The 14856-nt window shown below is 36.6% G+C and overlaps 1 protein-coding gene and 1 long non-coding RNA gene across 2 annotated transcripts in view; one reads left to right on the top strand and one right to left on the bottom strand.

The window, feature by feature from the left end:
• Nucleotides 1-14856, bottom strand: part of LOC131761208 (uncharacterized) — a 112995-nt gene that overhangs the window by 65229 nt on the left and 32910 nt on the right. The window lies entirely within an intron of this gene.
• LOC131761192 (phospholipid-transporting ATPase FetA-like) overlaps nt 1-14856 on the top strand; it is a 66890-nt gene that overhangs the window by 33329 nt on the left and 18705 nt on the right. Inside the window, exons 11-14 of the mRNA XM_067039643.1 lie at nt 525-613; nt 7786-7982; nt 10088-10296; nt 12182-12225. Coding sequence (XP_066895744.1) covers nt 525-613; nt 7786-7982; nt 10088-10296; nt 12182-12225 — 539 coding nt within the window. The remainder of the gene's footprint in view (nt 1-524; nt 614-7785; nt 7983-10087; nt 10297-12181; nt 12226-14856) is intronic.

Genomic DNA, 14856 nt, shown 5'->3' on the forward strand with positions numbered 1-14856 from the left:
CTTGTCATGAAGAAATGCAGAGTCTCTGTCTCTCAGCTCCAGAGAAATCTCAGCTCCCAGGCTTCCACCTCAAGAGAAATCACTGCCATTGCCTTTTCCTTTCTCCATTTCTTAATTAGAAACTTTAAATAGAGCCTGGTCCAGCAATGGGTTTCCTCAAAAGAAGGTGAAGTTCTCCTTATCAGAAAATCCCTTTTCTAAGCTACATAAGCCAGATGGTGATGAGAGAGAAGCTTGTGGATCCTATTCTGACTTATCAATGAAAAACTAGACTAAGGTGCAGCAAAGAGAGGGAGGTGTCAAGCATTGATGCACTTTGCAGAAGTAGTTGGGATTATCCTTAGAAACAAATTTTCCATTCTTTGAGTTATTGGCACCAAGCATGAGCCTTTCTCCAGGACTTTATCCCCTAGCATTGGAAAGAGGTTTGATAAAATGATCTTAAAGGTACATTTTAACCCAATTTCAATCCTCTTGAGAATATTCAGTGATTCTAAGAGGTGATGTCTCCCTGTTTTACTTAGGACCAGACACCAAATTAATGCAGAACAGTGGAAAGTCCACTTTTAAACGGACACACATAGACCATCTCATGAACGTCCTTGTGCTCTGGGTAAGTTAAAGACTTTTTTCTGTTTCTTTACAAATAGGCATACTTCCCTTCCTTCCACAGCAGTAGCTGGTATTTTCAAGTCAGAGTTTCATTGTTTGAAAACCTCAAGCAGTTTTAGGACCTCACATACTAATGTCTGAAGCAGAAAAGAACAGAACTCATTGACAAGGGAGTCTCAAGTTTATACCTCTGTTGTGGAGGACAGTCATAACTGTTGAAGCCTTGATACTTAGATTAGTGGTACCAGAATAGATTATGGACCCTGCTTTAGAAATTAAGACACTTTTTTTTCATAGCCAGTTTTACTCATGACCACTTTAATAAAACCTTACTTGGACTAATAGATCACCTTACTTAAACCGATGATTTTCAAACTCTATTTCCTTAGAGGAGTCTAAGGTGTGCTGCAGGGGGAATAGAGAAGATCAAGAGTTTTGTTCGGCCTCTTCATTCTGAAGTTCCTGCTTGAAAAAGAGCAGCTTCACATTTATCTGTTCTGTAAGATCTCAGTTGGAAAATGAAGGATTCTACTGCTAAGAAATGAAATTTGAAAAGCACTCAATATATATGATATAGCTTATATGTGGAGTCTTTAAAAAAGGGTACAAATGAACTTATTTACAAAACAGAGTCACAGATGTAGAAAACAAACTTAGGGTTACCAGAGGCAAGGGGAGGAGGGATAAATTGGGAGATTGGGATTGACATATACACGCTCCTGTATATAAAATAGATAACTAATAAGGACCTACTGTATAGCACAGGGAACTCTACTCAATACTCTGTAATGGCCTATATGGGAAAAGAATCTAAAGAAGAGTGGATATATGTATATGTATAACTGATTCACTTTGCTGTATCCTGAAACTAACACAGCATTGTAAATCAACTATATTCCAATAAAAAATTTTTATAAGCACTCAATAGATAATAATCAGCTTTGAGAACAGAAGTTTAAATTGAAGACTAATTAATTTATTTCCATGCTATTATATACAAGTTGCCTTTATTCTTATTAGATATAAACAGATTAACTTCTTCACTTATACAGCTTCTCTGCATGACTGAGTGTTTCCAATGCTACCTATACCTGATTCCATTACTTTTTATATTTTATTTTTACTCTATTGCTTAGAAAATAAAAGTGCCCTTTTTCTGTACATTTCTATTAATATCTGAATTACAAATTGTGTGTTCTCTGTTATTTATTATGGTAAATGTTACAGTTCTTTTTCTATATCCTTTGGATTTAATAAATGGGATTTTAGAAAATTAGGAAGATTCATTCAACAATAGCCAGGACATGGAAGCAACCTAAGTGTCCACCAACAGATGAATGGATAAAGAAGATGTGGCACATATACACAATGGAATATTACTCAGCCATAAAAAGGAACAAAACCGAGTTATTTGTAGTGAGGTGGATGGACCTAGAGACTGTCATACAGAGTGAAGTAAGTCAGAAAGAGAAAAACAAATACTGTATGCTAACATGTATATATGGAATCTAAAAAAAGAAAATGGTCAGAAGAACCTAGGGGCAAGACGGGAATAAAGATGCAGCAGACCTACTAGAGAATGGACTTGAGGATATGGGGAGGGGGAAGGGTAAGCTGGGACAAAGTGAAAGAGTGGCATGGACATATATACACTACCAAATGTAAAATAGATAGCTAGTGGGAAGCAGCCACATAGCACATGGAGATCAGCTCGGTCCTTTGTGACTACCTAGAGGGGTGGGATAGGGAGGGTGGGAGGGAGGGAGATGAAAGAGGGAAGAGATATGGGGACATATGTATATGTATAACTGATTCACTTTGTTATAAAGCAGAAACTGACACACCATTGTAATGCAATTATACTCTAATAAAGATGTTTAAAAAAAAAAAGATTCATTCAGCTTTGAAACCAGAAACTGTACTTGACATCTGTAGAGGGATTTTAACTTTTTTGAATATTTTCACATTCACTAACTGAAGCTTCACAACACATGAACAATAAGAAAATCAAGAAGTATTTTCCCCATTGACAAATATGCAAATTGAGACACAGTAAAGATAAATATCATAAAGTCCCACAGAAAAATAATGGCAAAGACTCATCATCATCAAATCATATTTTTTATTGAAGTATAGTTGCTTTACAATGATGTGTTAATTACTGCTGTACAGCAAAGTGATTCAGTTATGCATATATATACATTCTTTTTTGGTATTCTTTTCCATTATGGTTTATCACAGGATATTGAATATAGTTCCCTGTGCTATACGGTAGGACCTTGTTGTTCATCCATTCTATATAGAAAAGCTTACATCTGCTAACCCCAACCTCCCACTCCATCCCTCCCCGTTGGCAACCACCAGTCTGTTCTCTATGTCTGTGATTCTGTTTCTGTTTCATAGATAGGTACATTTGTGCCATATTTTAGATTCCACATATGAGTGATATCTTATGATATTCATCTTTCTCTTTGACTTAGTTCACTTAGTATGATAATCTCTAGTTGCATCCATGTTGCTGCAAATGACATTATTTCATTGTTTTTATGGCTGAGTAGTATTCCATTGTATATATGTACCATATCTTCTTTATCCATTCATCTGTCGATGGACATTTAAGTTGTTTCCATGTCTTGGCTATTGTGAATAGTGCTGCTGTGAACATAGGGGTGCATGTATCTTTTTGAATTATAGTTTTGTCCAGATGTATGCCAGTACTGGGATTGCTGGATCATATGGTAATTCTATTTTTAGTTTTCTGAGGAACCTCCATACTGTTTTCCACAGTGGCTGCACCAACTTACATTCCCACCAGCAGTGCAGGAGGGTTCCCTTTTCTCCACACCCTTTCCAGCATTTGTTATTTGTAGACTTTTTTTTTTTTAAAGAACATGTTGGGGGTAGGAATTTATTTAGTTATTTATTTATTTTTGCTGTGTTGGGTCTTCATTTCTGTGTGGGGGCTTTCTCCAGTTGTGGCAAGCGGGGGCCACTCTTCATCGTGGTGCACGGGCCTCTCACTATCGCAGCCTCTCCCGTTGCGGAGCACAGGCTCCAGACGCGCAGGCTCAGTAGTTGTGGCTCATGGGCCTAGTTGCTCCATGGCATGTGGGATCCTCCCAGACCAGGGCTCGAACCCGTGTACCCTGCATTAGCAGGCAGATTCTCAACCACTGCGCCACCAGGGAAGCCCTGTAGACTTTTTGATAATGGCCATTCTGACCAGTGCAAGGTGGTACCTTATTGTAGTTTTGATTTGCATTTCTCTAATAATTAGAAATGTTGAGCATCTTTTCATGTGCCTCTTGGCCATCTGTATGTCTTCTTTGGAGAAATGTCTATTTAGGTCTTCTGCCCATTTTTGGATAGGGTTGTTTGGTTTTTTGTTGTTGAGTTGTATGAGCTGTTTGTATATTTTGGAGATTAAGCCCTTGTCAGTCACATCATTTGCAAATATTTTCTCCCATTCAGTAGGTTGTCTTTTCATTTAGTTTATGGTTTCCTTTGCTGTACAAAAGTTTGTAAGTTTGATTAGGTCCCATTTGTTTATTTTTGTTTTTATTTCTACTGCCTTGGGAGACTGACCTAAGAAAACATTGGTATGATTTATGTCAGAGAATGTTTTGCCTATGTTCTCTTCTAGGAGTTTTATGATGTCATGTCTTATACTTAAGTCTTTAAGCCATTTTGAGTTTATTTTTGTGTGGTGAGATCATGTCATATTTATTGAGAATCTAGTATGTGCCAAGTATGTGCCAGGTGTTGTGAGTATCATAAGGATTTATAAGTCCTGGGTCCAGCTCTCAAGTATATATGTTCACTTTTGGGAGATGGGGCATCAATATGTGCCAGATGGTTTACATACATAATTTTATTAATAATCACATCTATCCATCTAGGCATAACTTTTCAGAGTTAATGCTCTTTCTGCTATACTTGCTATTTCCCTGGGGAGACAAAATTAAAACACATGACAAATCTGTTTAACATGGCAGATTGACCACATGTGAAGAAATTATAAATTTTTTTTAAAGATCCTAAGAGCTTCCAGAGAGAAATAAAATGTCATATACAAGAATCAAGAATCAAAATAGTATTGGCCTTCACAACAGCAACAGCAGAAGGTAAACATCAACGCTTCAAACATCTGCCAGAAAATTATTTGCATCCTATAATTCTAAATCCATTGAAACTATCAATAAAATGCAAGTATAAAGAAATATCCATATGTGCAAAGACTCAAAAAAATTTACTTATCATGTATCCTCTCTTAGGAAGCTTCTAGTATATACTCAAGCAAAACAAGAGAATAAACCAAGAAAGATATGGAAGCCAGGAAACATGAGAACAGTGAAAGGAAGTCCTAGGATGGTGGCCGAATAGCAGGCCTAGAGAACACCAGAGCAGATTAAAGCAGAGGTATAGAGGGATCTGCAATGGGCGTCTTCAAAGAGAATGCAGTCCTCTGCTTGAGTTCTCACAAGATGGCTGCAGCAGAGAAGCAGTGTAAATGCCCAGAGCAGCTAAACTAGCAGAAGACCCCTGAGTAGACTTAAAAGTGGTTCACAATAACATCATACATGTCTTCTCTACAGGTATGTGGGCATATGATGCTGGTGGAATGTAAAATTGTAGAGCCACTTTGGAAAGCATTTGGCAGTTTTTTGGAGAGTTGGGCATTTGTCTCAAATGACAGGATTTCCTTCTTTTCATGGCTAAATAATGTTCCATTGTAGTGTGTGTGTGTGTGTGTTGATAGACACTTAGGTTATTTCCCTGTCTTGGCTATTGTAAGTAATGTCACAGTGAAGATTGGGGGTGGAGATATCTCTTTAAGAGAGTCATTTAACTTCCTTTGGACATATACCCAGAAGTGGATTATATAGTAATTCTATTTTTAATTTTCTGAGGAACCTCCATGTTGTTTTCCAAAGTAGCTGTACCAATTTACATTCCCACCAAGAGTATCACATGATGATTAGTGATGTTGAGTATCTTTTCATGTACTTATCAGCCATTTGAATATCTTCCTTGGAAAACTGTCTGTTCAAGACCTTTTCCCATTTTTTAATTGAATTTTTTTTTTTGCTATTGAGTTATTTCCTTATATATTTTGGATATTAACTCCTTATCAGATATGTGGTTTACAAATATCTTCTCCCATTCCACTGATTGCCTTTTTATCTCCTTGATTGTTTCTTCTGTTGTACAAAAGCTTTTTAGTTTGATGTAATCCCACTTGCTTATCTGTGCTTTTGTTGCTTGTGCTTTGGGTGTCATATCTATAAAGTCATTGCCAAGACTGCTGTCAAGGAACTTTTTCTCTATGTTTCTGTGTCTTCTTCTAGGAGTTTTATGATTTCAGGTTTTACACTTAAGTCTTTAATTCATATCAAGTTAATTTTTGTGAGTGGTATAAGATAGCGGTCCAGTTTCATTCTTGTGCATGTGAATATCAAGTTTTCCCAACACCATTTGCCTCCTTTGTCAAATATTAGTTGACCATATATGCATGGGTTTATTTCTGGGCTTACACTTCTGTTGCATTGGTCTATATTTCTGTTTTTATACCAGTACCATACTGTTTTGATTACTATAGCTTTGTAATATAGTTTGAAATCAGGACATGAAATGCACCCACCTTGCTTCTTTCTCAAGACTGCTTTGGCTGTTTGAGGTCTTTCATGGTTCCATACAAGTTTTAGGATTTTTTTCTATTTCTATAAAAAATGCCATTGAAATATTGATAGGGATTGCATTGACTCTATAGATAGCATGGGTAGTATAGACATTTTAACAATGCTTAACTCTTCCAATCCATATAAGATATAAGATATATAAGATATATCTTATATATAAGATATATCTTATATATATGATATATAGATATAAAGTTATAAAGATATAAGATATAAAGATATAAGATATCTTTCCATTTACTTGTCTTCTTCAGTTTCTTTCATTAATGTCTAAATCCCACTTTATTATGGTGTATGATCCTTTTAATATGCTGTTGAATTTGGTTTGCTATTAAGAAATTTTGCATTCATCAGGGGTATTGGCCTGTAGTTTTCTTTTCTTATAGTGTCCTTCTCTGGCTTTGGTACCAGAGTAATGCTGACTTTGTAAAATGAGTTCAGGATTATTATCCCCTCCTCCCCAAAGTTCTTTTCTAAACATAGTTCTCAAATCTGTCTTCTTTCTTTGCATCCTTTCCCTTCCATGTCCTTTTCTCTCAACCTAATGGCAAGAAAGTTGAGGTTATCTAGAACAGTAATCTTGGTTCGGTAAAAAGGTGCCATCTTTAATCTGAACATTGCCTCCAGGCTGATTCATTTTATTCAGCTGAAAAGAATTATTGGGACTTGTTTGCTTAAGATCTCAATCTTGTCTCTTTTTTCCTCTTTGGTGTCTAAAAGTAATAGGCTTTTCCAGTCCTTTGATGACCCAGATTTCACGCTATTCCTTTTCATTTCTGCTTAAAATTGGCCAGTTATTCCCCCATTTCAACTCTTTCTTTTGTTAAAGTCAGCCAACACACACTAATATTCTAATTCTAACCATTTCCCTTAGAGCTCTAGGCTCAGTAGGCACATGGTCTGTCTTCCAGTTTTACCATATTCTTTACTGTAAACATGATTGCCATATTGTCAGCCTTTTATATCCATTTCCTTACCACCCACCCACCCCCAGCTGCTAAGCCAATGCCACACATTTTAGACTTTTTTTAAAGCAGAACCTCAGTTCAGTAATGGAGTAATTAAGAGATTGGGTTCTGGAATTAGTTCAGGACCTGTCTATCCTAGTTAGTAGCCAAATGACTTTAAGTAAAATACTTTTCCATTCTTAATATCAAGTTTCTTGTCTGTTATTAAAAGAAGGATATTATAAATATTAAATTAAATAGTACAGGTAGAGTACTTAGCACAATTATTGGCACTTAATTAACATTTACTATATTTTAGTTACTATCATCTCCTGTCAAAATCCCAAGGATGGCTCCTGCTGGGCTTTCTTTTCTGTCCTGTGTACTACTGCCTAGAGACTGTGAGCATCAGGGCCCCCCCTGCCCTCCAAGAAAAGAGGCTTTGTTGAGAGATAGGCTCCAAATGGTAGAACTGAAGCAGCACGTCTTGGATGAAATGTTAATTTAATTCTTTTTTTGATTTCTAGATTTTTCTGCTTTTAGGCAGCATGTGTTTTGTCCTAGCAGTTGGTCATTGCATTTGGGAAAACAAGAAAGGCTACTACTTCCAGGATTTTCTGCCATGGAAAGAATATGTCTCTTCATCAGCTGTCTCTGCCGTCCTTATATTCTGGTCCTACTTCATTATTCTCAACACCGTGGTGCCTATTTCCCTCTACGTCAGGTAGGCTTCTTTGACCACTGGGGGACAAGCTGACTTCATACTTCCTACTTAATTCCCCAACTAGACTGTGAACTTTCAGAAAGCATAGATTCTGTGTTCTTTAACCCTTTACTTTACACAGTGCCTGGTGCACAAAACACTCTGAGACATCTCTAGAGACTGCATAAATGCTTTCTATATCCAGAATACCATCCTAGATACTATGTGGGTTATACAAAAGAAAATTATCCCAACCCTCAAATAGTTTATAATGTACATAACTAAATAAGACATACAAACACATGAAATAATTAGAAAAGAATGCACACAAATTTGGTGATGCTAAAGCACAATCTAGGCAGCCGCTAGTTTTATCAGTGAGACAAATTCCAAACATTCATTTGTAAATCAGTTAATTCAGAACTCAGAATGCATTTTCCCACAGAAACAATGTGGCAAATGGTAGATAGGTGTAATTGTGACTTAAGTTCTGGTTCCTAAAAGTTGGAGAAGATGAAGAATGTTTCCTTCCCCTTTTCATGAGCACCCTGGACAAAAATTTGAAATATAGGTAAAATAAGTCTTTACTGTACTCTGATCTCCTTTTTCTATTTTCAACATTCCCTTTCACATACACACACACAAACACATTTTTTGCATCCTTCTTTTCAGGTTTCCTAAACCCTGTACTGTGGCATCCCAACCCCAAAAGCACCCAATATAACTAAATTATCTTACTAATTTAATAAATATTTATTGAACACCTACTATGTGCCAAGCACTATATTAGGTGCCAGAGAAAGAAACATGAATAATAAGACAACCCTTCCTCTAGATAAGCTTACAACACAGAATGATGTAATAGAAATGAAGAATGATGTAATAGAAATGTATATGTGAATGCTATGGGAGCCTAGAAAAGGAATAGGTTGGTTCTACCTGTAGAGGCTTAGGATTTACAGAAAAAAGTAATAATCAAACTGATATTTGAGAAAATAGTAGAATTTACCAAGCAGAAAATAGGAAAAGAATATTACAAGCAGAAAGACCAGTATGTACAAAGGTTTGGAGGTTTTTAAAAGCTTGATCTGGTCGTAGAACAGTGAGTAGCCTAGACTAAGGGGTTGGATGGTAATTTAGGATTAGATTCAGGAGAGCCTTGAATGCCAGGCCAAGGAGTTTGGGTTTTATCCTAAAAGCAGCAGAGATCTTTCTAAGGAAAGAAATAATATCATTAAATGTTTGGGTTTAGAGAGATTGCTATGGTGACTGGTATGGTGAAGGAAGGGAGAGGTCAAGACTCAACACATGAGGACTAATAAATTCAATAATGTGGGCCTGAGCACCTCTTCCCTCACCTCAAACAAAAAATCCATGTTGCTCAATGCAGTTGTCTCAGACAGGGATTACTAATGAAGCGGTCTAAACTACCACAAACTAAATATGAATGATGATAGGAAGGAAGCCACTTAAAAGTCTTCACTGTTTTAAAATGAAGATGCTTGTTAACCATAAAGAATCTATATGCATGTTATTTGGAACAGAAGTGGAATGTGACAAACACAATTGGGAAAACTCGGATAAAATGAAGAGGAAGCTATTCTAGGGAAAAGTTACCCCACAGGCAGGCTGGATCTGCCTAGAAATTTATCAGAGGGTCAGCTCCTGTAAGCTGTTTCTGAGTCTCACAGATCTTTCCCTTCTGAAACAAAGAAGTGCTATTTCAAGTCTGAAGTTTCTCTCTCTTCCCCACCAATGAGTTTACATGACAGCAGCCATAACTCTCTGATTAAGCCTAGGCTATGTTTTATAAATTAGCTCTCAACTCTGGCAGGCCTCGCATTATTGCAGAATTTCAAAAATTTTGGGAGAAAGGCTGTAAAGGCAGTATGTCTCAGCAAAGTTAATCAGTATGTCTGGTAATCAAGTAAAGCCTTGAGTGATAATGGTCAAAGTCAGAATTACAATGGGTTGGCTAGTACGAAGGGTCCTTCAAGATTGTAAGTTCCCAAGGAAGATACTCTGATTTTCATTTCTACCACAGGACTGGTAGGAAGGAAGCCAGGATGATGAATTTGCTTGCCCTGCTTTGACCCAGGACCCTTCTTTTCTTGCTTTCTCCTTAGTGTTGAGATAATAAGATTGGGCAACAGTTTCTATATCAACTGGGATCGGAGGATGTTTTATGAGCTAAAGAACACACCAGCACGGGCTTGTACCACCACCCTTAATGAGGAGCTCGGCCAGGTCAAATACGTGTTCTCCGACAAAACAGGGACCCTGACTCAGAACATCATGATTTTCAACAAGTGTTCTATTAATGGGAAATTCTATGGTATGCATATTTTTCTGCTTTCCCCGAGTCTTGGGGAAATATTACTTTGTAGATTGTTCTCAAGAATGACTCTATCTCTAAATCTATATGCCTCTAACATTTATTTCTTATTCTCACAACCTGCTCTGTTCACTAAGCAAAGCTCACCAAGCCCATTCAGTTCTAACCAAAAGCATTTATTTAGCATCTTTTAGATGCAGTCCATTGTGCTGGATGTTGAAAATGTGAAGATGTGTAAGAATTAATCTCTGTCCTCAAGGAATTCCCAATGTCTGTTACTCTCACATTAAATCAGTTGGTGTAACCAGCATATTTCTGAAGCTGCTATTCTCCTGATTCTCCCTCAGACCAATAAACACTCTAGAAAGAAGCCATCAAAGGGTATTCAGAGTTTGATGTGTCTCTCATGCCCAGTTATTCATTTATTTCCTGCCTTAGGCATAACTTGTTTTTGTGATAGTGTTAAGTCCTTATATGTGTGAACATTCATGCCCACTGCAGTAATTAGCTAAGGAAGGCAGTCACATCTAAAAAGATAGACCACATGGGGTGCTTCTCTGGGATTATGAAAAAGCTTTGAAACTAGAAAGATGTGATAGTTGCAAAACATCGTGAATGCACTAAATGCCCCTGAATTGTACACTTTAAAATGGTTACTTGTATTTTATATGAATTTCACCTCAATTTTAAAAATTTTAAGTTAAATTTTAAAATAAAAAAATTAAAGTTAAAATTTTTTAAAAAGCTAGAGCACTCTAATATTTTCTCTTACCTCTGCCAAACAAGTTTTCACACGTATAAACTCTGAAAGCTTATTTTTGGATGGTTGATTTGGGTGAGGATCTTAATTTTCTTACTCATTGTATGACCTGACCATATACTGGGTAAGGGTAAGGATAAGGTTGAAAAGGGTCATGGGTGTCTCTACACTTGGCATCAGACTGTCTTCCACCCCCATTCTGTCTATGCTGTCTACTGGCCAAGAATCCTAAACATTCCAGCACTACTTTCACATATCCTCTAGGTAACTTTTCTGATTGAAAGGCTTCCTGAGGTACGAAGTCTCTCATAAATGACTAGCCTCCAGGCTCACCTCACTCACACTTAAGGAGAAGAATTGTACACCAAGCAGCATTATTCTTACCATTGGCTTGAGGAAAGGAGCTCATAGGGCACTGAGAGCTAGGTGGCCTGAGGGGTTTCGAGGAGCTTAACTGCAAGTCTAGGATGATATAATCAGAAGAAATAAGCTTTTAAAAATCCTCCTTTAAATTACCATATGACCCAGTAATTCCATTCCAAGGTATATACCAAAAAAAAAAAAGAAAAGAAAAAGAAAACAGAAATTCAAACAGATAGATGTATGCCAGTGTTCACTGCAGCATTATTCACCATAGGCCAAAGGTAGAAACAACCCATGTGTCCATCAACAGATGAATGGGTAAATTAACTGTGGTATATCCATGTAATGGAATACTCAGACATAAAAAATAATGAAGTTCTGACACATGCTACAACGTGGATGATTCTGGAAAACATTATGCTAAGAGAAATACGCCAGACACAATAGGAAATATTGTATCATTCTACTTATATGAAATATCTAGAATAGGCAAATTCATAGAGACAGAAAGCAGATTAGAGGTTACCAGGGGCTAGGAATAGGGAAGAGTAAGGAGTTTTTGTTTAGGATGCTGAAAAAGTTTAGGAAATATATAATGGTGATGGTTGTACAACATTGTGAATGATATTAATGCCACTGAATTGTTCACTAAAAATGGTTAAAATGAAAAATTTTATGTGATACATATTTTATCACAATAAAAAAATGTAAACCTTTCTTTAAAACCCTTGCCAAATGTGTATTCTACTTACTTACCAACAGGTGTTGTCTATGACAAGAATGGACAGAGGGTAGAAGTCTCAGAGGTGAGTGATTACAGTGCCCTGTGAAATGCATGTGGGACCTGAGTGAGGCTGCGCCGCACAGCAGCATCTTTAACACTGATTGGGATTCCCTTAGCCCCTGAAATATTACAGCTGTTATTGGCCCCATAATATCAGAAAGTATTACATAAATGAACTCTGTTTATTTGAGGGTATTTGGGTTTGTGTTTTAAAATGAAAATAGCTTATTATAAGAAGGTAATTATATATAAATAATATATAAATTTTTAAAAGTAAGGAATGTCTGAAGAAACCAGCAAAGGGATGAATCCTTGAGCTCATAAAAATGATCTAGTAGAGCAAATGAATAGTGGTTTAAGATACTTTTTTGGAAGACATTACATTACTTGAGAATAAATTCTAGTTCTACATATGAATATTATTTGTTTTCTGAATAGTGCTATTAAAATTTCTTTTAAACACAAATTAATTAATTAATTAAAAATGAAAATAGCTTTATTGGCTTTTTCTATTTAAAAAATAATCTGTGCTCATGATAAAAAAAAATCCAACAATACAGAAATGTATGAAGAAGAAAATTAAAATTATTCAGTCCCATTTAGATAATCAATGTAAAATCTAGGAATATTTATCCTTTCAGATGTTTTTCATATGTATATATACACACATATACACCTAGGTCTAGTAGGTAGGTAGGTATGTAGGAAGGAAGGATGGATGGATGGATCGTAGCATGCATGCTATTTTCAGCCTCCTTTTATTCACTTGACACTATATTGTGGCCCTCCTTCCGTGTCAGTATATTTAGGTCTACATCATCATTTTCAATGGCTGTCATAGCCAATTACATTGATGTATCTTAGTTGATTTAGCCAATCCCCTATTTTTATTCTGTTGTCTTTTGCTATTATAAATAGCATTATGGTAAGCATCCAGGTACATACATTTTTGTCTCCTCTTCTGAAAATTATTTCCTTAGAATAAAGTCCTGGAAGTAAAATTAGTTGATCAAAGGGTGGCTAGATTTTTAATGCATTTAATAGTGCCATACTGCTCTCTGGATAGACTGCATAAATTTATAATCCCACCAAAAATATATGAGAATTCCTCTTTTCCCATACTGTATCCTTGTCAGTACTGGGTATTAATATTTCAATCTTTAGAAATTTAATTGTGAAAATGATATCTCATTTAATTTACCTTTCTTTGATTACTAATCAGATTGAATCATTTCATGTGCTTATTTTCCTTCCTCTTCCCAATCATTTTATTGCCCATTTATACTTTTTTTGTTAATTGCCTGTTCATATTCTTTGTCCTTTTTTTCTTATTTCAAGGGGCTCCTTATATAGTAAAAATACCAACATTTCCTTTGTCTGGCACATATGTTACAATTATTTTTTTCCATTTTTGTCTTTTGGATTTTGTTTAAAGTTTTTTGTTTAGAAGGTTTTAATTTATGTAATTAATTCTATCAGTCTTTTTCCTTTATAGCTTCAGGATTTATGACATACTCAATAGTCCTAACCCACACAATTGTAAGAATATTTTCCTTTTCATTCTTCCTGTCTCTGGCTGGTTCAATTTTACTGTTTTTTCCAGTATTGGATCTCAACTTTTGTTTATGGGTTTGATTTTAAGCATCCCTTCATAGGACTTCTTCCATTACATTCAGGATACTATTCACCCTATCCCTTTCATACTAGAACCAATTCCAAACCTTTAGCCACTTGACTTACATACTAAACAGGTAACTCCAACTCCCAACTACTGCCTCACCCTTATCCATCCAGAGAGATTGGAAATGGGAAACTAAATCATTATTTGCCTTAAATCCTCTTCCAGGGACTATGCTAATGACCTGGCAATATAAACAAAGTTACAGCTTCTAGGGAGTAAATTGTTACCCTGGAGTTACCTTTCTCTTCCTCTTCCTTTTGCTACTGACCGACCATAACACATTTTCCTCTGGATCCCTGGAACATTTGTTCTCTTGTAAGCAAACACCCACAGCCTTATCTTTTCATAAAAATGCTTTCTTCTCTCTACCTTGATTGAAAGATAACTTTCCCGGAGGATATCCCTTTTCCTCCATCTCTCGTACTCCGCATACCAAAAGCCCAAAGGTATTGTCCTCCTGTGCCACTTTTCTTTTTTTTTTTTTTTTTTTTTTTTTTTTGGCTGCCTTGAGTCTTCATTGCCGCGCACAGGCTTTCTCTAGTGTGGCGAGCGGGGGCTACTCTTTGTTGCAGTGCATGGGCTTCTCATTGCGGTGGCTTCTCTGTTGCGGAGCACGGGTTGTAGGCGCACGGGCTTCAGTAGTTGTGGCACGCGGGCTGTAAAGCGCAGGGTCAGTAGTTGTGGTGCACGGGCTTAGTTTCTCCGCGGCATGTGGGATCTTCCCCGACCAGGGCTTGAACCCGTGTCCCCTGCATTGGCAGGCAGATTCTTAACCACTGTGCCACCAGGGAAGCCCATCCTGTGCCACTTTTAAACTATTACTTTTTCTCCCTCATATAATCTTTCTTCCTGTGATGCTTATGACTTCTAAGCTATATTCCTCTTTCTTCTTGTCGTTGACATTTACAAATCTTCTGGCTTCTCCACTTCATTCACTGATGACCTTGAAACCTTAGCTCATATTTTCCCTCT

The sequence above is a fragment of the Kogia breviceps genome, chromosome 8 (assembly GCF_026419965.1).
Source record: "Kogia breviceps isolate mKogBre1 chromosome 8, mKogBre1 haplotype 1, whole genome shotgun sequence".
NCBI classification, from domain to species: Eukaryota; Metazoa; Chordata; class Mammalia; order Artiodactyla; family Physeteridae; genus Kogia; species Kogia breviceps.